General features: G+C 39.0%; 1 protein-coding gene across 5 annotated transcripts in view; it reads right to left on the reverse strand.

Annotated features, from left to right (window-relative positions):
- Positions 1-27,335, reverse strand: part of kiaa1109 (KIAA1109 ortholog) — a 260,969-nt gene that overhangs the window by 91,241 nt on the left and 142,393 nt on the right. For all 5 annotated transcript variants that reach the window (XM_062042306.1, XM_062042308.1, XM_062042307.1 and 2 more), the window contains exons 44-51: positions 21,055-21,286; positions 19,351-19,500; positions 18,139-18,314; positions 17,846-18,021; positions 16,975-17,551; positions 16,294-16,492; positions 14,264-14,524; positions 13,550-13,643 (exon numbers count right to left, since the gene is read on the reverse strand). In XM_062042306.1, the coding sequence (XP_061898290.1) occupies positions 13,550-13,643; positions 14,264-14,524; positions 16,294-16,492; positions 16,975-17,551; positions 17,846-18,021; positions 18,139-18,314; positions 19,351-19,500; positions 21,055-21,286 (1,865 nt within the window). The remainder of the gene's footprint in view (positions 1-13,549; positions 13,644-14,263; positions 14,525-16,293; positions 16,493-16,974; positions 17,552-17,845; positions 18,022-18,138; positions 18,315-19,350; positions 19,501-21,054; positions 21,287-27,335) is intronic.

The following is a 27,335-nucleotide window of genomic DNA, read 5'->3' on the forward strand; positions in this document are numbered from 1 at the left end:
GACGCAGACGCGGTACCGTGAGTACGCAGCTGCGCTTCCAAACCTTGGATCGCTTGCCCGTACGTGCGTGTCACGTACGTAACTTTGGGTAAATATATAAGCTTTATGAACCTTGGGTTAGGTGAACGGTCCTTTGGGCTGAGTGATTGTGTGTGTTGTGCAGGTGTTTGAATTGTATTGGCGGGTTATATGGACGGGAGCTAGGAGCTAGCATAACAAACACCTAGGTGTTTTTATGCGGGATTAATTTGTGGCATATTAAATATAAGCCTGGTTGTGTTGTGGCTAATAGAGTATATATATGTCTTGTGTTTATTTACTGTTGTAGTCATTCCCAGCTGAATATCAGGTCCCACCCATACGCTTCCAAATATTTGATCGCTTGCCCATACGTGCGTGTCATGTACGTAACTTTGGGTAAATATATAAGCTTTATGAACTTTGGGTTAGGTGAACGGTCCTTTGGGCTGGTTGTGTTGTGGCTAATAGAGTATATATATGTATTTTGTTTATTTACTGTTGTAGTCATTCCCAGCTGAATATCAGGTCCCACCCGCCTCTCACAGCATCTTCCCTATCTGAATCGCTTCCACTCCCCACTAGTCCTTCACTTGCACTTTCCTCATCCACAAATCTTTCATCCTCGCTCAAATTAATGAGGAAATCGTCGCTTTCTTGGTCTGAATCGCTCTCACTTCTGGCCGCCATCACTGTAAACAATAGGGAACTTTGCGGAAATGTTCAACTGACTACGTCACGCTACTTCCGGTAGGGGCAAGGCTTTTTTTTGTCAGATACCAAAAGTTGCGATCTTTATCGTCGTTGTTCTCTACTAAATCCTTTCAGCAAAAATATGGCAATATCGCAAAATGATCAAGTATGACACATAGAATAGATCTGCTATCCCTGTTTAAATAAAAAAAAATCATTTCAGTAGGCCTTTAAACAAAGCAAGTAAACACTGCTAATAAATGTAATAACATACTGTATAATGTTATTGAAAGCCACCAAGTTGTATAAACACAAAATTACGCATCAAAACATTTATAATATGTATATTATGGGATATGATGGGATTAACCCCCGTTTTCCGCAGGACGTGTCACGGCCGCGTTGCATAATCGCCGCGGAACGGCAGTGCCATCTGCCGTCCGGCAATCCCCGCCGCCGTTCTGTTGCGGCTCCGCCGGGCAGCAAAATAGCCCGGATATTTCCAAGATCTCCTGAGTCCGTGCATAATCATGTGATAAAGTAAACAGCGGAACATCTCAAGCTTTGCCGTCTATCAATACCCAGAGGCGGGCGCGTCTGTGAAGGCATTGCCTTGACTTGTGAAAAAGACAACAGTTTTGCTTTTCAGGACGACGACTTTATTTTTTTGTAGCAAGCAAAAATACAACAGTAACATCATCCCTGGCGAGCGTTGTAGACACACACCACTCCCACAAACTAAGCCCCTGCCTCTCCAGCCCCAGTATCAGCTGGCATTTGATACAGGACTCTATATGCGAACATAGCTGCCCGGGACATGCCTGTATCCATCCATCCATCCATTTTCTACCGCTTGTCCCTTTTGGGGTCGCGGGGGGTCGCTGGAGCCTATCTCAGCTGCAGTCGGGCGGAAGGCGGGGTACACCCTGGACAAGTCGCAACCTCATCGCAGGGCTGACACGCCTGTATAAGATTCTTTAATTATGGACCTCCATAATCAGCATTTGGGTCAACGGTCAGAAAACCGTTTGACAAGTTGACTTTATTTCCGTCCCCGTCCAGTACAACGTTTAAAATTGTAAAATACGATGCACCTTCAAAACTGACAATTTTATTTGGAACCTAATTTATTTTGCGTTTGTGCATGACTTTCTGTCCAACACATGCAGATTTTAGCTAAATTGATCTGCTGTGTTGTGGCAACCAGCAAGAATAGAAGCTCTGTGTATATTTAGCGCATGGATCAGTAACGTGAACGTCATGGCGGTGCCATACCGCAGGCAATGGAAACAGACACATTGACCTGAATAAAAACGGGATGAGTCCGCCGCCGTGTTGATTACGCAAAGCAGCTGTGACGCGTCCTGTGGAAATCAGGGGTAACTGTCTTTTCTTTGAATCTGAATAGTTTTAACACATTCCTAACTCCCACAATTGAGTTGAGTTGAGTTGAGTTTGAGTTTATTTCGAACATGCAAGCATACAACATGATACATCACAATTTCCAGTTTCTCTTTTCAACATGTTCGAAAAAGAGTAGGAAGAAGCAGAACTTATTTAATCCTACCCCTTTTCTTTTACATAACAGTTGCTAAAACTTATGTTCACTTCCTGTTCTCAATTTATTCACAATATACTCCATAAGTAATCACAATAAAAATAAATAAATAAATAATAATTGGTGAAGTAAGTTATATTTCATATGATGAGATAAGTAAGATTATTTTGAGAATGAAAGAATGGATGGATGAAATACATTCAGAATGTTTATCATGGTTCTTCTTCTTTGTACTTTGTAAACACTTTAAGTTAGAAGAGTTTCTTGAAGTGGATCATATTAGTACATTGTTTGATTGCTTTGCTTAATTCATTCCATAATTTAATTCCACATACTGATATACTGAAGGTCTTAAGTGTTGTACGTGCGTACAAATGTTTTAAATTACATTTTTCTCTAAGATTATATTTCTCCTCTTTTTTTGAGAAGAATTGTTGCATATTCTTGGGTAGCAGGTTATAGTTTGCTTTGTGTATCATTTTAGCTGTTTGCAAATTCACTATGTCGTGGAATTTCAGTATCTTTGATTCAATAAATAAAGTATTTGTATGTTCTCTATATCCAACATTATGAATTATTCTAACTGATCTTTTTTGTAACACTGTTAGTGAATGAAGTGTCCTTTTGTAATTACTTCCCCATATTTCTACAGTAACTCAGATATGGTAACACTAGTGAGCAGTAGAGAATATGAAGTGATTTTTGGTCTAGAACATGTTTTGCTTTATTCATTATTGACGTGTTTCTTGCTACTTTATGTTGTATATTTTTTAAATGAGATTTCCAGTTCAATTTATCACCAATCATTATACCTAGAAATTTGGTTTCATTTACTCTTTCAATTTCTATTCCGTCTATTTGTATTTGTGTTTGACTTTCTCTTCTACTGTTACCAAATAGCATTATTTTAGTCTTACTGAGATTCAACGATTGTCTGTTTTTGTCAAACCATCTTTTTAATTTGTTCATTTCTTCTGTTATTATTTGTATTAGCGTCTGTGTGTTCTCTCCTGAACAAAACGTTGTTGTATCATCCACAAATAATACTAACTTTAAATCTTTTGTAACTTTACAAATGTCATTCATATAGAGATTGAATAATTTAGGTCCTAGTATTGATCCCCGAGGTACACCACAGGATATATTTAGCGTTGTAGAAGTGTGTTCGCCTAGCTTCACGTATTGTTTCCCTATTGTTAGATAACTTCTAGTTTTTTTATTAAAATATTGTGATTAATTGTGTCAAATGCTTTAGTTAGATCCATAAACACTGCTGCCACACATTTTTTTACTATCTATTGCATTTGTAATTTCTTCTGTAATTTCAATTAAAGCCATTGAAGTTGAAACATTACCTTTGTGTCAATATTGGTTCTCTTCGAGTATTCTATTTTTATTTGTGAAACTCTCTAATCTGTTATTGAACAGTTTTTCAATGATTTTAGAAAATTGTGGAAGTAAAGTAACAGGTCTATAATTTGTAAATTGGTGTTTGTCTCCAGTCTTATAAATTGGTGCAACTTTAGCTATTTTCATTTCGTTTGGAAATTTACCTGTTTGAAATGATAGGTTATAATACACATTAATGGTCCTGAGATTTCTTCAATAACCTTTTTTATCGTTTCCATATCAATTCCGTTAAAATCAGTTGAAGTCTTAGATATACATTTTTTCACGATTATAACTATTTCCTCCTGTGTCACATTACTGAGGAACATGGAGTTGGGATTTCGCTATATGATATCATTATAGTCCTCAATTGGAAACTGGGTTTGGAATCCTTTCTTCCAATTTTGGTCCAATATTTACAAAGTAATTATTGAAGCTTTCAACTACTTCCTTTATGTTGTCATTATTTTTATTTCCGTAAAAGTATTGGGGGTAATCCTTCTTAGTGCCATTTTTAATAATGCTATTGAGGATGCCCCATGTTGCTCTCATATTAGTTTTGTTCCTGTCCAATAATTCACTGTAATATTATTTTCTACATGATCGTAGTATATTTGTTAACTTGTTTTTATACTTAATTTCTGCCTCTGTAGTTCTTTGTGCTATACATTTTCTATATAGTGTATTCTTCTTCTTACAAGCATTTTTTAATCCTTTTGTCATCCATGGTTGACTATACTTTCTCTGCTTAATACTGAGTTGTTTCCATGGACAATGTTTGTCATAAAGTATTATGAATGTGTTTAAGAAATTTTCATATGCTTCATCAACCTCTTTTTCATTGTACACATTGTCCCAATCTTGCTTTTGTAGCTCAATTTTGAAAGCAATCATCCTCTTCTCTGTGCATAGTCTTCGAAATGTCCTTTTGTCTTCCATGTTTCTCTTGCAGTTTCAATTATATATTGTAAAAACTAGCAGATGATCACTATTGTCGGTTATATGTAGACCACTTGTAGTGTTATTATCAAAATCATTGGTAAAAAATATTATCTATAAGCGTGGCACAGTGTCCTGTGATTCTGCTAGGCTTTGTGATTTTAGGATATAAACTGATGCTGTACATTGTATCAATGAAGTCGTCAATAGACTTTTGCTTGTTAGGGTTAAATAAGTCAATATTAAAGTCACCGCATTAGAACATTATTTTTTTACCATGGTCCATGTAAGTTGCCTTGATCCATTCTTCAAATGTTTCTATACTTGACTTAGGTGATCTATATCTACAACTGATGAATATGTTTTTGCTTTTTTCCTGACATATTTCAATGGTTATACATTCTAAGATATTATATATAGCAAATGACATGTTTTTTTTACCACTTTGTAGTTCAGGTTCTTCATCACGTACACAGCTACTCCTCCTCCATTTTTGTTGGTTCTGTTGATGTAGTTTAGGTCATATCCTTCCAGATCAAAATCTATTCCTTTTTATCATCATTCCATGTTTCTGTGACAGCGATCACTTTGAAGGGTTCGTTGATGTGTTCCAAAAAGTTCTTAATGTTGTTGTAATTTGCATACAAGCTTCTGCTATTAAAATGAATAACTGACAATTTGTTATCACATTTAATGTTGCTATTATATTGCTCATCTGTATAATAAAAACAATTATTACTGATGTGGTAGAAAAAATGTGTATCTGGATCTATATCATTTTCCAAATCCTGGTTTTTGTGATCTTTGTTGCAGAAGTTTTTTAGTTCCATATTTTCTTTTTCAACAATCTTTGATGTTGTTTCAATAATCTGTATAAGTGTAGGTGGATGCAATCCTGAATCTAGGTCTTCTTGTTTAGTTGTCCCTTGGAACATAATAGTGTTGATGTTGAATTTAGGTGCTTGTTTTCTGCAGAGTCCATTATCATCATTGTTGTGGAAGCTGTGTAAACTTCAAAAATTGTCCAGGTCCTTGATGTCATGGACAAGTACTCTTGCTTCTGGACCTCCATTCAGCTTGATTTAGATTTTACAGTTGGCGCTCCAAGTTCCCTGGATTTTTCCATGCTTTTTCAAGTCGCGTGCTTTCTTGGCGATTCCAGCATTACGTTTTGTGGGATGCTCATTCATGTACACATTTGTTCCCTTCAGCTTCTTTCCCTGTCTCAGCAATGCCATTTTAGATTTTCAGTTTACGAGTCTTACGAGCACGACTGGAGTGGCGTTGTTGTTTCTTCTGTTCAGTGGGATGCATGTTTCGATGGTATTAGTGTCGATTTCAATTTCCTTTGATTGTAGAACGTTGACTACTTGCTGTTCTTCTGAGACAATATCCATTTCATCTGGTTCACCTTCATTATTCACAGCTTTCGCATGGGACCTTGGTTTAATTCGGTGCCCTGTCACGATGATATAATTCATTTGTTTATCCTGATCCATTTCATCTATGATATTCCACAGCATGTCTTCTTGAAGGGTCTTCATTTGTTGGCGCATATCTTCTTGAAGGGTCTTCATTTGTTGGCATATATCAAAGGCTTCTTTTTTCTGGTGGTGTTCTGAGTTTGCAGACTTTCTATATTTTGCTGCAGACTTTTCACATCTTGTTTGTGTTCTGTTGTTGCTTTTCTCATATCTTTTTTCATTTCTTTCATTTCTTCTTTCCATTCTTTCCATTCATCCATCATTTCTTTCAATTATTTTTTCGTTTCTTTAAATTCATGTAATAGTTTTTGTAGTATCCCTTCTTGATTCCCATCATGTCCTGTGTCCAGCCCCCAATTTATTTTTTATTTTTTTATTTTTCATAAAGAAATACAATCATGTGTGCTTACGGACTGTATCCCTGCAGACTGTATTGATCTATATTGATATATATATATAATGTATATATTGTGTTTTTTATGTTGATTTAATTAAAAAAAATAAAAAATAAAAATAAATAAATAAATATATATATATATATATATATATATATATATATATATATATATATTTTTTTTTTTTTTTTCTTGTGGTTAGAGCGGTGGTTGGGGACCACTGCTCTAACACACAGAGACGTTTGCCTTCATTACAACTAATGTCAAATGAGTACATTTTTTAACCAGGTTAATCACAGGGTTGCTGCGGATTCAATTTGATACAATTAAATAGCAATTTTTTTAATCTATATTTGGCATGTTTTATTTTACTGTAAGAAAGAAGAGAATATATATATGCACTTTGAATTGCCACGTGTACGAATTGTGCTCTATAAATAAACTTGCCTTGCTTTGGCCCTTAACGTGTTTATGAAACACATTTAACATCATGTTCATGTTTCTAAACAAACATTTATCCACATTATTGTGGACCTGTTTCTTTTGTTGTGTTATTAATGTGGTATTTTAAGATGGAAGTATTTCCTGCAGAATGTGGACAATACTTTTTTGGTTAACTTAACTGAATCAGAATCAGAATCAGAATCGTTTTATTGCCATTGTTTGAGAACGGGTTCACAAACTAGGAATTTTTCTTGGTGCAAACGTGCGACATAAAACACATATAACACATATTTGGTATAAAAAGAGCTGTGACTGAGCTATCAGATAGACTTAGAAGGGATTCAAGGAATTCAAGGAGCTGCTGTTAGGAGTTATTGTTCATTTGCCTGATGGCCGAGGGGAAAAAACTGTTCAGGTGGTGGGAGGTGTGGGTCTGGATGGAGCGTAGTCTCCTGCCTGAGGGGAGCGGGGATAATAGTGTGTGTCCAGGGTGAGAAGAGTCAGCTGTGATCCGACCCCCACGCCTTCTGGTCCTGGAGGAGAACCAGTCCTGGAGGGATGGGAGCTTGCAGCCAATCACCTTCTCAGCAGCACGTACGATGCGCTGCAGTCTATTCTTATCCTGGACTGTGGCGCCGGGGAACCAATCCTGGACTGTGGCGCCGGGGAACCACACTGTGATGGAGGAGGTCAGGATGGACTCTATGATGGCTGAGTAAAACTGCACCAGCATCTCTGTCGGCACCTTAAGTTTCCTCAGCTGCCGCAGGAAGTACATCCTCTGCTGGGCCTTCTTGATGAGGGAGCTAGCTGATGGTCAGCTCCCACTTGAGGTCCTGGGTGATGGTGGTGCCCAAGAAACGGAAGGAGTCCACAATGGGGACGGGGGTGGGAGAGTCAATCAGGGTGAGGGGGGAAGGTGGGGCTGTGACTTTCCTGAAGTCCATGATCATCTCCACTGTTTTCTGGGCGTTCAGCTCCAGGTTGTTGAGGCTGCACCAGGACGTCAGCCGGTCCACCTCTCTCCTGTAGGCGGACTCATCGCCATTCGAGATGAGCCCGATGAGGGTGGTGTCATCCGCAAACTTGAGCAGTTTTACGGATTGGTGACTGGAGGTGCAGCAGTTTGTATACAGGGAGAAGAGCCAGGGGGAGAGTACACAGCCCTGAGGAGTACCAGTGTTTGTGGTTCGACTGTCCGAGACAATCTTCCCCAGCCGTACGTGCTGTCTTCGGTCTGTCAGGAAGTCATTAATCCAACTGCAGAGGGAGTCGGGCACGCTGAGGTGTCCAGGGAGGGTGGTGTTGAAGGCAGAGCTGAAGTCCACAAACAGGATCCTAGCGTAGGTTCCTGGGGAGTCCAGATGCTCAAGGATGAAGTGGAGGGCCAGGTTCACTGCATCATCCACAGACCTGTTGGCTCTGTAGGCGAACTGCAGTGGGTCCAGGAGGGGGGCGGTGATGTCCTTGAGGTGGGGCAGGACCAAGCGCTCAAAGGACTTCATGACCACAGACGTCAGCGCGACCGGCCTGTAGTCATTTAGTCCTGTGATCCGTGCTTTCTTGGGGACAGGGACAATGGTAGAGGTCTTAAAGCAGGACGGCACGCGGCATAGCTCCAGAGAGGTGTTAAAAATGTCAGTGAAGACAGGAGCCAGCTGGTCCGCACAGTGTCTGAGAGAGGAGGGGGAGACACCATCCGGCCCGGGGGCCTTCCGCGTATTCAGCTTCAAGAACTGCCGGCGTACATCCTCTTCTTTGATGGAGAGGGTCTTTACAGTCTTATGAGGTTTTTGGAGTCCTGTGATGTCATTGGAGTCCTTTGAGTCCTTTAACTCCTTTAATGATGTGATGGCATTGGTGGGGAGGGTGACGGTGGGGGGAGCATGGCTTTGATGAGCTGAAGGCCGTTCATGACGACAGTAATGTGTGTTGAGGCCCTGAGCGAGAGTCCGGTCATTCAGGGCCTGGGGGGTTTTGGGCTTATAGTTCGTAAGGGCCCTTAGACCTCTCCAAACTGCCGCAGAATCATTGGAGCGGAACTGTTCCTGTAGACGGTTAGAGTACACAGATTTAGCTTTCTCCACTTCCCTGGTGAAGTGGTACTTCGCTTCTCTGTATGTACTTCGGTCCCCGCTTCTCCACGCAGCCTCCTTCTTCTTGCGCAGCTGTCGGAGCTGGGGTGTGAACCAGGGCTTGTCGTTGTTATAACAAACCCTGGTGCGCGTTGGAATGATGCGCGCCTCATTGAACTGTATGTATGAGGTCACAGTGTCCGTATACTCGTCCAGATTGTTCGTGGCCGCTCCAATTTCCTCCCAGTCTGTCGTTTCCCAGCAAGCACGCAACTCGTCCACAGACTCGGCGGTGAAACACTTAATGTTCCTCATAACAGGTTTAGCCAGTTTCAGTCTCTGTCTGTATGAAGGGATTAAGTGCACCATCACGTGATCTGATAGTCCAAGAGCAGCGCGCGGGACTGCATGAAAAGCCTTGCTCAATGTAGTGTAGCAGTGATCCAGCGTGTTCTCCTCTCTGGTCGGGCATTTAATAAACTGTCTATACTTTGGTAATTCCTGGCTCAAATTTCCCTTGTTAAAGTCACCAAGCACGATAACAAGAGAGTCAGGAAAAGACCGTTCCACATGTAAGATCTGTCCTGCGAGCGCGCGCTGAGCGTCACGCACGTCCGCGCCGGGCGGGATGTAAACAGCCACGAGAATGAATGAAACAATCTCACGCGGTGAGTAAAAGGGCTTACAGTGGATAAAAAATATTCCAGAGAGGAAGAACAGTGTCTAAAAATGACAGTCACGCCTGTGCACCAGCTATTGTTGATAAGGAAGCATAGTCCCCCGCCTCTTTTTTTGCCAGAGAGCGCTGCGTCTCGGTCCGCGCGGAGGAGATGAAAGCCCTCCAGTTGAAGCGCGCTGTCCGGGACACTTGCGCTCAGCCAAGTCTCCGTGAAACACAACACACATGATGAGGAGAAGTCCTTGTTCCTTCTCATCAGCAACGCTAGCTCGTCCATCTTGTTGGCAAGTGAGCGGACGTTGGAGAGGAAGATGCCTGGTAGAGGCGTGCGTAATCCCCGTCCGCGAAGACAGACAAGTGCGCCCGCTCTCTTTCCTCGTCGATGCGGTTTCCCTCTTTTGATCGCAGAATGGACCAAATCCGCAGCTGACGCTAAGATGACCGGTAACAAGTCCATAGGGATGGTGGATCTGATGTTCAGTAGCTCTTCACGGGTGTAAGAGCACCCGGAAACACAATTTATGTACAAAAACAAACAAAACAGAGCGCACGAAAGCACAGAGGCAGCCTTCATCGCCGCCATGATGATGACGTTTTTTTGCGCCATGATGATGACCGTTCCATTGTTTCTGGGTTAATTGTCCTCAAATTTACTATTGAACGGGTCAATATAATATTTAGAGCCTTCGTATTGATTGTGTGGTTCCCAGCATGTCACAACATTTGACGATAACACTAATTGGACAAAATTGGACAAACTGCCCGAAATGCATTGCCGGAGACGTTTCAGGAATTTCAATAATTATACGCCACTGATGGGTTATTTAAAAAAAAATTAATTAAAAGTTTTGATGAATTCATTCGCATGAATTTTGACAGCCCTAATTACAACATAAACTAAAAACAAATCCTATTTGTACACGCCAGTTCCTTTTGGAGTACACTGCCCCCCTTCAGTCATGAAGCATTTCAATACATTTAAAAAGTTTCTTTAAAAAACATCTTTAAAGACTGCATTATTATAAATTAATTCATCATGTGACCATTGTATTATATGCAACTCTGTTAGACACAAATCCACTGGTGAATATAGTAGATCCTCGCTATTCCTAGGGGTCACACTCAAAAAGACCTAAAATGTCTATTTTAGATACTCCAAACAAGGTCTCTTTTACAAGTAACTTATCACATGATTTTAAGTACCGTAATTTCCGAACTATAAGCCGCTACTTTTTCCCTTCGTTCTGGTCCCTGCGGCTTATACAACGGTGCGGCTTATTTACGGCCTGTTCTTCTCAGACACAGACGAAGAGGATTTCGGTGGTTTTAGTACGCAGGGGGAAGACGATGACACAATGATTAAAGACTGACTTTTCATATACCGGTAGGCTGGTTATTTTGATAACGTACATGCGAGCACTTTGTATTACTTTGCACCGTTGTATTATTTGTACTCTGCACGAATGCTGTTCGCCATGTCAAAGATGTGAAAGTTTGATTGAATGATTGAAAGATTTATAGTTAATAAATGGGACGCTTTGCGTTCCCAAACAGTCATCTCTGTCCCGACAATCCTCTCCGTGGTAGCAGGAACCCCTATATACTACGGTAATTACACATCAAAACCCTGCGGCCTATAGTCGGGTGCGGCTTATATATGGAGCAATCTGTATTTTCCCCTAAATTTAGCTGGTGCGGCTTGTAGTCAGGTGCGGCTTATAGTCCGGAAATTACGGTAGCTCATCAAAGTTTAAAATAATATTTGCTTACACTCTTTGTAGTTTTATACCTGTTCAATTCAACCATATCCTAAAGGTCTAAGTGTTGTACGTGCATACAATTGTTTTAGATTACATTTTTCACTGAGGATATATTTCTCTTCTTTTGTTGAGAATAATTGTTGTACATTCTTGAGGAGCAGGTTATTGTTTGCTTTGTGCATAATTTCAGCTGTTTGCAAATTCACTATATCATTTAATTTCAGTATTTTTGATTCAATCAATAAAGGGTTTGTGTATTCTCTATAAACAACCTCATGTATTACTCTAACTGACCTTTTTTGTAACACAGTTAGTGAATGAAGTGTACCCTTGTAGTTATTTCCCCTTATTTCTACACAATAACTTAGATATGGTAACACCAGCGATCAATAGAAAATATGGAGTGATTTTTTTGTCCAATACATATTTTTCTTTATTCATTATTAATGTATTTCTTGCCACCTTATGTTGTATATTTTTTAGATGACATTTCCAGTTCATTTTATCACCAATGATGACACCCAAAAATTTGATTTATTTTACTCTTACAATGTCTACTCCGTCTATTTGTATTTGTGTTTGACTTTCTCTTCTACTTTTGTAGAATTAAATTATGGAATGCATTAAGCAAAGAAGCCAAACAGTACTAATATTAACCAGTTAAAGAAACTGTTCAAACTCAAAGTGCGCATCAAAATGTCCCCAGAGCCTTACTTTGGACACCCCTGATCTAGTATTTTAAAACTAAGTACAAAAAAAATGAATTATGATAAACATTTTGAACTTATTGAAAATGAGATAATCTTATTTAATTACGTGAATTAGGACTCACTTTACTAATATATTTTTTCTTTAGAATTGTATTATTTATCAAGTAAATTGTGTACAAATTGAAAATAAAAAGTGAATAAAAAGGGTTAGCAGTTGCTATGAAAAAGAAAAGGGGTGGGACTAAATAAGCTCTGCTTCTTCCTACTCCTTTTCGATGTTGAAAAGATAAACTGGAGATTGTGATGTATCATGCTGTAACTGTATGCATGTTTGAAATAAACTCAAAGCATAAACCATTTTGCGTTACAAAAAAATGACAAATTACCACAAGTGGAATAAAAATGACCGCACTTGCTAGATATCTGCTTTGTAAATAAAGTACAATTTAAATGTTGTCAATCAAATTAAAAAAACAAATAGCTAATATTACCTTTCTTTTTGTTAAAGTAGCCATCATTGTGATAAAAGTTGGACCCCCTTGTTCTAAACATAATATGCCTATCACAGTCAGTGAACACATTTTAGATTTAGTACAATTGTATTGCACTTACAAAACATGCACATTTTGTCAAACATCTACTTGATTAATTTTTAAATTTTTTGTATAATTTTATATAGCAGCATCATTAAAATATTGTATCCTCATAATTTATCTATATAATTGTATTATAATTATTATAAATATATTGATTGTGTCGTAGAATTTCTGACCTTTTGACCTATATTTCTTGTCTATTAAGAATGTCTGCTCATTTTCAATTCTCTTTTATTTTTGTGCCATTGAATGGACCAGTTGTGGGACAAAGGTGAATATGGAGTTATGCCAACCTGTCTACAGAATGTTTAGATTTTCCAAATATGACTAAGAGATACGAGGTTGTTTTGGAACAGACAAACCAAAACAAAACAATCATGACGCACAAGATAAAAAACAGTGACGCACATGAGACATGTTTGCTCCGGAGTACATGTGGTCTGTCTGCACGGCCAACTCAATTCAACCTGCACTTCTGATAATGGGTAAATACATTTGTTGTACTAAACTACTTTTGTTGCCTACTTAAGCTTCGGACAATCCACTACAATTGTATTGACTCGATTAATAGCTGCAATGTTACAATTAAAAAACGAAATATTTACTATTCAAGCAAGAAAAAGAAACCGGCAAATGCTGAACCACGAATAGTCGGGAAACTACTGTTGTGTGGAAAGTGTCTACCGACTCCACGACTTAGTTAATAATCAAGTAAGACTACAAAAACAATTTTAAAAAAATGAGAGAAGAGGACAACATAGTGTACAATTTTTTCCCCCAGTCGATAGGCGTGAAGGTTTTGTACTTACTGAATGTCTGGTGTTATGCCCTCCAGCAGCACTATGTTCACTCCTCCAATATGAGCCGATGCACACGTCTCAGTCATTTTCTGATGTAGAATATCTGTGTGGAAACATTGATACAATCAAACAAAAAAATTAAACAACTTGCAGTGCACATCTGATTATTTTTTTCCAGTCAGGAACCACTGGATATCTATTCTTTGCATTGTTACACAAGCTGACCTTATAACCTGCATGGAGACCTTGACATCAGTCTGAATGTATTAGTTGAAGCTGTGTGCAGAATTTTCTAGTAAACATTGTGTTTATTATTTTAGCATGGTCTAGTACAGGTGTGTCTTTCTGCACCGAGGGCCGCTTACAAAAACAATAAGGCTGCGGGGGCCACTTTGTTGCTGAAACTAATCCATCAAGCTGTCTAACAAACCATCCACATCTTAGCTTCGTGTTAGAGATGAAAAAGTTAATTATTGTAATAATTTAATAACATGTCTCATTATTCATATTTTTTATTTTTAGAATATGTTGAAAGTCAACCAAAAAACAAGCTGTGCATCAGAATGTCTCTTGAGCCATACTTTGGACACCTCTGATCTAGTATTTTAAGATTTCTCTTTGATTTGTCATTGTCTTTAAAGATGTGTTAACATTTTTGGTTCTGTCTTTTACGAGACAATTTCAAGTCGGAAAAACATGTTTTTTGTGTTGCTTTTGATTGACCTTTCATCTTTTCTTTGAGGGTGAAACTGCCATGGATCTTCTTCAGTTCGGCCTCCATGGTGAGACCCCCAATGTCAGCTTCCAGGTGGGTGCGGTTCACCATGCCGATGCCAAACACTATGAGGGTGACGTGCTGGGGCTCGGAGTTAACCAGGCTTCGACGCCTGCCGCCTGCACCCGGGAGCCTAGTGGGTGTGGCAGGCTCCTGCTGTTCATTCTCAAAGATCACGTTACAAAGAGGCTCCGAGGGCCGATGTCCACCTTTTGTAGAAAATAGGAGAACACATTGTAGGTAAACAGTATCTTTTAACGGTATCTGATCAAAAAAATGTTCAAAAACATTTTACAAATTGTGAGACAATTTTCACACATTTTAGAGCTGAATGAAAAACTGTTACCGAACATATCAGCATACTGTAATACACAGGTGTCAAACTCAAGGCCCAGGGACCAGATTTGGTCCGCAGCATCATTTTATGTGGCCTGCGAAAGCCTGAAAATATGTGTCAATAAAGTACTAAATCTTTTCTTACTACCGTATTTTTCGGACTATAAGTCGCTCCGGAGTATAAGTCGACCGGCCGAAAATGCATAATAAAGGAGGAAAAAAACATATATAAGTCGCACTGGAGTATTAGTCGCATTTTTTGGGGAAATTTATTTGATAAAACCCAACACCAAGAATAGACATTTGAAAGGCAATTTTAAATAAATAAAGAATAGTGAACAACAGGCTGAATAAGTGTACGCTATACGATGCATAATTAACCAACTGAGAACGTGCCTGGTATGTTAACGTAACATATTATGGTAAGAGTCATTCAAATAACTATAACATATAGAACATGCTATACATTTACCAAACAATCTATCACTCCTAATTGCTAAATCTGATGAAATCTTATACGTCTAGTCTCTTATGTGAATGAGCTAAATAATATTATTTGATATTTTACGGTAATGTGTTAATAATTTCACACATAAGTCGCTCCTGAGTATAAGTCGCACCCAAACTATGAAAAAAACTGCGACTTATAGTCCGAAAAATACGGTAAATGTATCGGTTATTTCCATTTTGACAGAGGAAATATATGTACTGTGTCCAAATGCAAATCTTTTAAACTTTAATATATAAAAATACACCAAATATAAAATTATCATACATTCCAAACATTTGTTTTATAAAATAAAACTAAATATGTAAAATCTGCTTGACTTGAAGTTATCCATCAAATTGTACACTGTAAAAAATACTTTTTGATTTTAGGGTAAAAAAAAAACGGGTTACTTGGACACCAGATTTTTTCTGTAAAAAACAGTCGTACTGTTTTTACATTCACAATAATTTGTTGTAAAAACCACCAGAAGAGTTTACGGTAAAACCCTGACAGCTCAGTCACCAGGATTTTACCATAAAATCTACAGATCTTCTTCTACACTGTATGTAAAAAATGTATACTGTGATACTAAAATGCAAAGTCAGTAATAACAATAACAAAAATTATACATTTATAGTTTTATCGACTTGTCAAGGGTGTACCGCCCAAATGCAGCTGAGATAGGCTCCAGCACCCCCTCGACCCCGAAAGGGACAAGCGGTAGAAATGGATGGCTGAATGGATATTCACTGTAAAAAGTGGCCCTCTAAGTGTTGCCATAACTGGGATGTGGCCCTCTATGAAATGCAGTTAGACACCCCTGCTGTAATACATTGCTCGTCATTTGAACATAATTTTGATGTCTTCACCTTAAAGGACGAAAACATGTCACAGTTGACAGTGTGTTAAAGCAGCGCTATAAACATTCACACTCACATATTTAGTATCCAAACAACATAACATGCATATTTTTGAAAATATGAGAAGACGTACAAAAGTACAGGGACAACATGCAAGATTTGAACCCAGAAACCTATGAGTCACTTTTGTCTCAAGAACCACTGTATATTATTGGGAGGTTTATGAGGACAAATGTCTCAACAAAATCAAAGACTGAATCTAACCCGATGATATAATTTGGTAGCGTCCCACCTGACACGCCGTTCTCTGCAGAACTTTTCTCCAGGATGCCTGTGGGATCTGAGATGAGCGAGTAGAAGTTAAGCAGCTTGTACATGTTCTGCCAACATTCTGCTGACGGCTCGCTCTGCTCCGAAACTGTGATGGAGTCGGAGTCGTCCATCTGGATGGTTGTGTGGTCTGCCACGTCACGGGAGCCCTTTCTGGACACCTAAAATACACAGAATATTTTACTACAGTTTCACAAAATGCATTTGGTAGCACACCGTAACCAAATAGTTTTTGTCAGTCCTAAAATATGTAACACATATTTTACATCGAATTTCGGTTCATGCTCTGACCAATCTTCAATAAAAGGTGATTCGATAAAACATAGCAATTGTTGGAGTGTGCATGCACCATGCAGACTTCTTAACCAACTGACTCCCTCTTAAGTTGGTAAGTGTGCATTGCACTTTAATGCTCTCAGAATTAAAATCCGAGAACATTTTTATCTAGATTTTTGATATTCTATTTGGGTGTAAATAACTAAACAAGGCAATGACATAAATTATACATATGGGCTAAAATATAATTGTTGACCCTCGGTATCAGTTTAGTGTTGAATGTTGTGGCCAATGAGTGTATGTGTTTCAGTTGTCACTATTTATAATTTCTATGAAATGCTTACACAATATCTAATTAAATTGTTACCTTGGAGGTGCGACGTTCTGATCTTCCAAGAGAACTGCGTCCCCTGTGCTCTCTTCTTCCTAGCGTATCCATGGTTGATGGAGGTCCGTTAGATGGTAAACCCCCAACAACCCCTGCTCCTCCTCCACCTAAACCTCTTTTGCTCTTCAAAGTTTGCGTGCCGCTACGTGTCGTCCCATTGAGGCTACCACGTGAGCTACGGCTGAATTCGGACGACCTGAAATGGCGGTACGGTCGTGCTTTGAAGGTTGGCGTTGGTGAGGTTGAGCCCGCAGTGTATCGATTAAGCTTGATGTCCGTTTGAGTGGCTTTGATGTCGTCAATCATGGTACTGAACTGGTGAATGAGGCGCACAAGAGCCATGTCAACACGTTGGCTAATAGATTGGCAGGCCGTTGTGAAATCACAATGGAATGTGTTGTAGTGTCGTCGGTTGAGGTCGTGGAAGGCGAGTGGGACAGCAGAGGGGCTCTGTGGAGCACTGGTTGACTTTTCCATCACCACCGCATTCAAACTAAAAGTCTCAATAAGAAGGGCTGGCTTGAAATCAAGCGGTGGCAGGTTGACCAAACCTTGCCTAGAAGTATGAAGAAAAGACTAAGTTTAGCATATATGTCAGTGTGTCTGGATGTTGCAGTAGTTTTTTATGAAATAATTCACATTGTATCTCACACATTCTCATTATTTTTTATCAGACCTCAACTACAATCATATATTTGTTATCTAAGCAAAGATGTATTCAATTAAAGAAAGTGTGCGACATACACCAATGTATTATTATTATTTTATTGTAATACAAAGACTCAGCAGATGTACGCTACTGCATCATTTTGATTTCTACTTTCCATAGTAAAAAAAAAAAGAACTTTACCTTCTGGATTTTTTGTTCTTGCGCTCTTTGGAGGTGTCAGAGTCCACAATGTCAGCTCTTAGACACTCAAGGTTGCCTGAAAAGGACAGATGTTCTCCAAAATACATCTTGTAGCTCAGAGGAGTGGCGTCCTGCGCTTGGATGCCTGTGTAGTTCAGCAAAGGCTTGAAAACAACCTGCGAGGTCAAGCAGAAACCAAAGACCAGTTTAGAAGCAGTAGTTGTAGTAAATGCAACAACAAATATAGGTTATATAAAATGACATGACTTAAAGTAGAATCATATGTTATTCACCTGAGCATCAGCAAGTTGAACAGCAGCAGGACACAAGTTTCCCGCTTCAATATCATCTATGTCATCTTGGCTGGTGCTATGCTGGGAGTGGGTTCCGTCCAAAGTGTTCTGGTCACTGGAAAATACTATGTTGAAGTCTGAAGCGGAAGGGATGGTTGGCAGGTTACAAGTCCCACCTGAGAATAGGGGACAGAGATACAAATTGAGCGTCATCATGAAACTGATGCCTCGTCGACATTGCGAACCTCGTCTATCAAACGTCATCAAGTCCTGGTGCACGGTCTTGTTAGTACAGTGGAACCTTGATTTACGGACTCGTCATTGTATAAACTATTCAATTTTACGAACCACAGGCCAAATAAAAATATGTTTAGCAGACATAACAGCCTGATTTAGACAGCCATAGGACCGTTCATGAAAAATTTTGTCATGACTAATATTGTAAGGGTAATAATGTCAACATGGTTTGTTGTGATCCAATCAAGAAACCAGGGTGTCTGCATACAAACAACTCAACTCAACTCATGTAAGCTTAAATGCAAACACTGCATCGACTGAAGAATTACCAGCAATAGAATTTCAGAAAGCGCCATCTCATTACTAATACCTTACTCTGTCCAATCAGTTCGCAACATTTTGCGTATTCTTCTAGTCAAATAAATAAAATACCTTGACCTTAATGGGATGATAAAAATATTGCGTGAGAACATTAAATGAACCACAACCAAATGTGTGATTCGAAACATACCATATAATTGTGTCGGTAGCCAACTACTGAATTACAAACATTGACACAGCCTAGACATTTTCAAGCAGGGATACAAGTACAGAAACCGGGTGACTAAGGTAGTTTGTGTCGATAGCCAACTACTGAATTACAAACATTGACACAGCCGAGACATTTTCAAGCAGGGATACTAGTACAGACACACACTAAGGTACACATCTATTGTACTCCGTTCCGAAAAACTAACTATTCACCAATAACAGCACAACAGTTAGGGACAACCCCCTGACCTTCTTCAAGACTGTTAATGCTTGATAGTGGTTGGCACAGGTAGTGAATAATCGGAGTATCCAATGGGTTTAGTAAAACTGCAAAATTTACAGAAAGTTATATTCAAGACATTTTAGATATTTTTTGTTAGCGTCACCTTGTATGGGAAAAATATTCTACATAGAAAATGAACTTTTGAGACAAGCTGTGCGTACCCGTCTGTAGGCTATTGTGATGGGAGCGGTTGACTGGGGATTCCTGAACTGTAGCCCCGCTCCTGTTACCAACAGCATTGGACATCCAGTTGTAAAAGCTAACAGAGGAGGGTTGAGATAGAAGCGGGTGCTCAGTCAGTATATCCGTCCCTGAAGTTTAAAAAAAGAGGACAGTTTAAGTAACATTGTATTTAATTATTTAACAATTAACTGTAAGAGTCATCATCTTTCAATAATTAGGAACATGTCAATTAGGGCTGCAGAGATTAATCGATAAGAAAAAAGTTTCCATTTATTTTCCTCCAATAATTGCTTCTATTGTTATATGCTTGTAACTGATAAAAATGTATTAAAGCCTGCCACGGACCGCATGGAGTATGTGGAACTTGAAATACGCATACCTAGTTTCTGCACAGCTGCTGCAATAGAACACACATGAGAGTGGAGGTAAGTGGGTGCTGTGATTTGTGTGGCGGCGAACAGCAGATTTGTTTTTATAATTAATGCATACATTTCAAAAGTGCATTTTTAATGTTGATGGCGATGAGGTGGCGACTTGTCCAGGATGTACCCCGCCTTCCGCCTGAGTGCAGCTGGGATAGGCTCCAGCACCCTCCGCAACCCCAAGAGGGACAAGCGGTAGAAAATGGATAGCTAGACAGATGAATCGATGTAGTTATTAGAAATAAGAATGAAGGTAATGGCAAGCAGAATAATCGTTTGTTTCAACGATTTTCCCTAAAATACGCACAGAGGGTATAAACGGTGTTGTCTGATAACCCGATTAATGGAACAAACTAATCAATGATTTTTTGATTACAAAAATAATGGTAGCTGTGGCCCTAATGTTAATAATGGAAATGGAAAAGTAGGATTGACTCATCTGACTCACTATGGAATTAGAAGAAGACAAATTTAAAAAAAAAAGACAAATTAAAAAAACAAAAAAAAAAACAACACTTTTTTTTTTCATAAAGAAATACAATCATGTGTGCTTACGGACTGTATCCCTGCAGACTGTATTGATCTATATTGATATATAATGTATATATTGTTTTTTTTTCTAATTTGGCCCTAGTGTGTGAACGTGAGTGTGAATGTTGTCTATCTTTGGCCCTGCGATGAGGTGGCGACTTGTCCAGGGTGTACCCTGCCTTCCGTCCGATTGTAGCTGAGATAGGCTCCAGCGCCCCCCGCGACCCCGAAGGGAATAAGCGGTAGAAAATGGATGGATGGATGGATATTGTGTTTTTTATGTTGATTTAATAACAAAGAAAAAAAAGAAAAACATTTTTTTTATTTCTTGTGCGGCCCGGTACCAATCGGTACGCGGACCGGTACCGGTTTGGGGAAATTTGGTTTGGGACCACTGCTGTAGTGTGTGTTCAAAATGGTGTCATCCCTCCATATATCAACTACACCCCCCACACCCCTGTTGTTAAATTAGCTATTCATCACAATACCATAAGTTGACTGATATTGAGACAATCAGTGAATTGGCTATTTTCCGTCTCAGGGTGGTGCCTCAGTTATCTAATGAAATGAAATTGTTTTTTTTCTTTAATATGAAATATAATTATGTACATTTTTTATTAATGATTACCTATCATTCACTCTAAATGATTCACCCTCCAAAAGTCCAGAGTGTAGCTATGTAATTATCTTAAAACTAAAGGGTAGCTATTAGAACTTTCAATCAGGCACCTGTGCGAGTGAGGGAGCTGCTCTTGGCTGCTGCGGCGACAGATGGTTCATTCCTCTGGGGTGTCCCCTCCAGTAGGTTGTGAAGACTGCGAAAGCTTCCAGTTAAATTACTCAGGAGACTCTCTTTTCTGGGGCTGTCCTTTACTGTCAGACCCACGCGGCTCACGTGAGCTGGTGAGTCAGCTGCTGTGTCACCGCTGGTGTAGCTCAAAGATTGGTAGGGGTGAGAGCCCTGGGGATGATACATATCAGATTCATATTGTTAAGTTATTTTTATTTTTGCAATAGTGGATGAATGAAACCTAATGGCTTGTGTTGTGCACTCAATATAGTCATGTTGAAACAGAAAAATATCTTTATCACATTGTTGAAGTAATGAATCATCCAACATATCTTGGCCAAATGAATAATTAAGATTTAGGGGAACATGAGGGCCAACCCTAGCCCCTGATTGACTGATTAAAATTGACTGATTAAAAACCTAATAAAGAGTGTCTTAATAATTTGTTAATTATGCATACAATCTGTCCAAATACTGATATTTGCAAGTTGTTCTGAGCAGCAAGATTGCTACTTAGTAATTTCTCTTCATCAATGCTGCTTATTGGTTGATTGAAATTTAAAGTGAGCACAACTAATATTTTTTCCAAAATAAGCATACAGAAAACTGAGTTAATACATTTAAAAAAAACATATGCGGTCCTCTCCAAGGTTTCTCATAGTCATTCACATTGACGTCCCACTGGGGTGAGTTTTCCTTGCCCGTATGTGGGCTCTGTACCGAGGATGTCGTTGTGGCTTGTACAGCCCTTTGAGACACTTGTGATTTAGGGCTATATAAATAAACATTGATTGATTGATTGATTGACATATTCATATTGACCTCTTTCAAACTCAATGGGAGTGTCCCCCCCCCAAAAAAAAAAAAAAATACAAATACTTGTGCAAAGCTGGACAGCCAGTTAACAGCTGAATGTCCTCCAATAAGCACACATGGTTGGTAATTAATTTTATCTAGGTAAAGTCATTTACAAACTCAACATGGTAGGCTATAGGCTACTACAAGCTACACAATAACTAAGCACACAAGCTAGACATACATAATATGTGTCCTTAATTGAACAATAATAGAAAACACAATTATCAATACAAACATTTTAAAATAATTATGGTTGCATATTACTTACATATACAAAGTTTCTAAGGCAGAAGTGTATTAAAAAGTATTCAGTGATAAATGTGTCCGCATAATTGAATTTACTGTGTCATGAGCTTAACTTTATGAATTATTGTGGCCACTAGGTGTCGACCAAAAAAACATTATCAGTCCACTTCAACCTATAGACAGCATAAGTCCATTCCAGATGGTTAATAATGAATAGGTTAGTGTTTATCATACCTAGCATTGTTCTCTGACTAATTTTACTTGATCAAACCTTTTCTACATTCAACATTACAAATTAATAAAAATATCAGATTAATATCGGTATTGGTCCATACTCAAGTTTCCAATTTTAGTATTGTATCGGAAGTGACAACGTTGTATTGGGCTACCCATATAAGCTCACACAATCATTGATGGCTGTCTGCAGGGCTAACGACTTGGCATATGTGATTATTATTTACACATTTTAAAGGAACTTTATAATTTACATTTAAGCTATTTGTGTTTCACACTCAAAATTGCTGTGTTTGGTCTGGTGGATCGTTGGCCAATTTTGGACACTTCTATAACATATAGTAGGGATGTAGCTTACTGTACATGTGCTTGTAGTCTAATTTTTCAGTATGGAACCTTCTGTTCAGTACAAAATCATACAGATGCCCCCACACGATACACATTAAAAGTGAAGGACAGGAATTGTGCCTCGCTGTCAAAATATTATTGTAATTTGCTTTGTCACCTTTAATACAAAGCTTATTGTACATTATATTGCCTTACATTGAATATTTTTTTAGCATCTCTCATGTACATCGGTCAAAAAGTACATTTCTTATGTGGTGACCAATTGATTCCTAATAAGCAAAATTCCATTGATGACTTCATTGATACAATGTATAGCAGCAGTTTGTATCCGAAAATCACAAATCCAACCAGAATCACAGGACACAATGCCATGCTCATTGATAATATTTTCAACAATGATTTTGATAATACTACAAGTGGTCTGCTTATAACCAATATCAGTGATCATCTACCAGTTTTCACAATTTATTATGGAAACTACAAGAGGAGAAACATGGATAACAAAAATACATTACAAAGACTATGATTGATTTAAAAAATTATCTAGAAAAGCAGAATTGAGACAATGTGTACAGTGAAAATGATGTAGATGAAGCATACGGCACCTTTTTTTTTTTTTTTTTTTTTTTGTAGATGCCTATATCGGCTGTTCAGATTTACTTTACAAAAGAGAAGTGTAGGATACTTCTCTTGTTGCCTTATTTGTATTTTGACTTTATTACATTTATTTATATTATCATTTGGTGCAGCCGGGCCGGAGCAGGAGGGGATAGAAAGAGAGAAAAAGGAAAACAGAGGGGGGAATTGTGGGGACAAGAGGGGGATTAGACAGAGAGACAAAAACAACAACAGCAAACACAACAACAACAACAACAACAACAACAACAGAGCAACATCAGCAAATACGACATGTACAAATATGATGGTAAAAGTAATAGCAAATAAGCAGTTAGCGAAAATAAAAAATAATACAGAAATGACAATGAGCATTATTACACTAAAAATGGAGCAATATGAATACCAATAGAAATAGTGCTATTGATAATAAACAATACTTTACCTTTATTATCAACAATACAATTGTTCAAATGCAACAATACATATACGTAATGATAACTTGAGATACGAAAGAATGCAGAAAAATGGAGGGGAAGAAAGAGAAGCAACCTACATTAACCTTGTAGATTGTTATAGTAACAATAGGTTAAGCTTTGTCAGTGTGCCATGTGTTATACCCAGTTTACCCTCGGGCAACAACGTTAATATATGTTTGATGAAACGTAATTATGTGCATGAGTGTATGTGTGCATATGTACTTGTATATGTACAGTATGTGTATATGTGTGCTTGTACAGTGAATGTATATGTACAGTATGTGTATATGTGTGTTTGTACAGTGAATGTATATGTATAGAATGTGTATGTGTGTGTTTGTACAGCGAATGTATATGTACAGTATGTGTATACAGTATGCGTGTTTGTACAGTGAATGTATATGTACAGTATGTGTATATGTGTGTTTGTATAGTGAATATATATGTACAGTATGTGTATACAGTATGTGTGTTTGTAGAGTGAATGTATATGTACAGTATGTGTATACGTGTGTTTGGACAGTGAATGTATATGTACAGTACGTGTATACAGTATGTGTGTTTGTACAGTGACTGTGTATGTATAGAATGTGTATGTGTGTGTTTGTACAGCGAATGTATATGTACAGTATGTGTATACAGTATGTGTGTTTGTACAGTGAATGTATATGTACAGTATGTGTATATGTGTGTTTGTACAGTGAATGTATATGTACAGTATATGTATGTGTGTGTTTGTACAGTGAATGTATATGTGTAGTATGTGTATGTGTGTGTTTGTACAGTGAGTGTATATGTACATTATGTGTATATGTATGTTTTTACAGTGAATGTATATGTACAGTATGTGTATACAGTATCTTTGTATAATGAATGTGCATGTGGATGTACGAACTTTGAGTGTGTAAATATGTACTGTATTTATTTGTATATGTATGTGGGAGCGTAGGTACCTATGTATGTGTGTGAGTATATGTGAATTTGTATGTACAATACATTTGACTCCCAGTGTATGCGGGAGCCACAGTACGGCCCCAGCCTCCCAGAGAGCCCATCCCACAAACAGTAGGTGCGGTGCCCAGGGAACCAGGGGCCACCGCCCCCACGCAGCCAAGCCGGACAGCGACAGGAACCCCAGAGCCTGGCCCACCGCGCCGCCCACAAGGGCCAGCAGCAGGCCGCAGACAGACGCACCCGGCAGAGGACAAGGCACGAGAAAAAGCAGGGGGCAGCCAGACCCCAAGCCAGCGAGAAACCACACCCCACACGGACAGAAAGGTGGGACGCCCCGCCCGAGGGGCCCGGAGACCCCCCGCAACCGGACAGGAAGACCGCCCCCGCCCCACCGGCAACCGGGCCCCCACGAGCCCCCCACCCCCAGAGAGCGCGGCGAGGCCAGCCCACGGCCACCCCACCCAAGCCGGCCGCCACAGGACCACCCAGCACGGGGCCACGGGAACCACCCACCCCACCCGCAGGGACCCCAACGATGGAGATGGAACAACCAGCAACCGCCCCGCCGAGTGCCCCCCTGAGGTAGGGGAAATAAATAAATAAAATAAATAAATACATAATAATAATAATAATAATATTAATACAATATATTAAAAAATAAGAATAAATAAATAATTAAATCTATTTATAAAAAAAAAAAAAAGAATTAAAAGAAGATCACAGACATGCTGACACACAAGGTCGCTACCCCAACAACTGGCCGACTCGCAGCACCTCGGAATACCCTGCAGCACCAAGCTACCACAGTAGACGCAGGGACCAGACCCAGCAGGCCCCAACCAAGACGGGCACCCGGAAGGGATGGACGGTGGGACCCAGGAGCTCCAGACACGCAGTCCGGATGCAGTAGCCTGAGGCGCCGACCCCCACCCGACAGGCAGGCCCAGAACGTACCCCCAGAAATATACATACATATATATATATATATACATACACATAAACATACACATGTACACATACACGCACATACACATGCATACACATATATATACATACATACATACATACGTACACACACACATACATATACACAGTTTGTCAGCCCCGACAACCACCGCGCGCGCGCTGCCACCAGTCCCAACATCAGCCACCCCCCTGCACCAGACCCAGCAGCCACGGGCGCCCACACCACAAACAAACGGCAGCAGAAACAGCAGCCACAACACCCCCAGACAGCCAGCACCACCCAATCAAATCGATCAAAAAAAAAAACGCGACCGGCAACCACACGCCAACAGGATCACAGAGACCAGCCAGTGCCAGCCCGCCAGCAAGCCCAAACGCCAACACGCAAACAAGAGACACCAACACCCCTCCACCAAAAGACCCCACCACCCCAACCCAAACCCGCACAAACACACCACCGCCCAAACAACCGAGACACAGTATCCAGACCAGACACGGGCGCCGCGCCGCCACCACATCAAGAAGCCAACAGAGACCCCACAGCGCAAGGTCGGGCCACACGGGCACGGACCCCACCCAACAGGAAGCGAGACCCGCGCGACGCCACACACAAATAAATAATAAGATTAAACAAAAATAATAATAATAATTAAACAAAAAATTATAATAATAATAAAATAAAATACAAATTAAATTAAAAATAACAAATACAAATAAATAAATAAAATAAAGTAAGTAAATAATAAAAATTGTTTAAAAAAATAAAAATAAAAAAATAAAAAATAAAATATATATATATATATATATGTATATATATATATATATATATATATATATATATATATATATATATATATATATATATATATATATATATATATATATATATATATATATATATATATATACCTGTATATATATATTAGGGTTGCACATCTCTCTCTGATAAACGATTCGATATGCATCTAGATACACAGGTTACGATTCGATTCAAAAACGATATCCTTTTAGTACAGACCGATTCGATTCGATTCGGTTCGATTCGATTCCGAACGGTACGATTCAATTTGACGGTTAATATTGAAGACTCCAAATCCCCAAGCATTGTGGCTTTACGGCACTGGCAAAAAAAACAGAACAACAAAATCACATGTCAATGTATTTATCTTTAGACATGGACCAAAAAAATTCTGGCTGAATTGTAGGATGGGAACTCCAGAGGTAAAAGTAGCAGAGAATAGTAACAACAAAGTGCAATATTTCAGCCTGAGCATAGTTTTGAACACTAGAGGTAGGTAACAAAGATTCAATATTTCAACCTGAGCATATAGTGTTTTGAACACTAGAGGTAGGTAACAAAGATTCAATATTTCAACCTGAGCATATAGTGTTTTGAACACTAGAGGTAGGTAACAATGAACACTAGAGGTAAGTAACAAAGGTGCAACATTACAATGTAAACAAGTTACACACCTATAACACATCTCAAAATGTGGCAACAATGAGCACAGTGACAAGTG

Source organism: Entelurus aequoreus, linkage group LG03 (genome assembly GCF_033978785.1).
Source record: "Entelurus aequoreus isolate RoL-2023_Sb linkage group LG03, RoL_Eaeq_v1.1, whole genome shotgun sequence".
NCBI lineage: Eukaryota > Metazoa > Chordata > Actinopteri > Syngnathiformes > Syngnathidae > Entelurus > Entelurus aequoreus.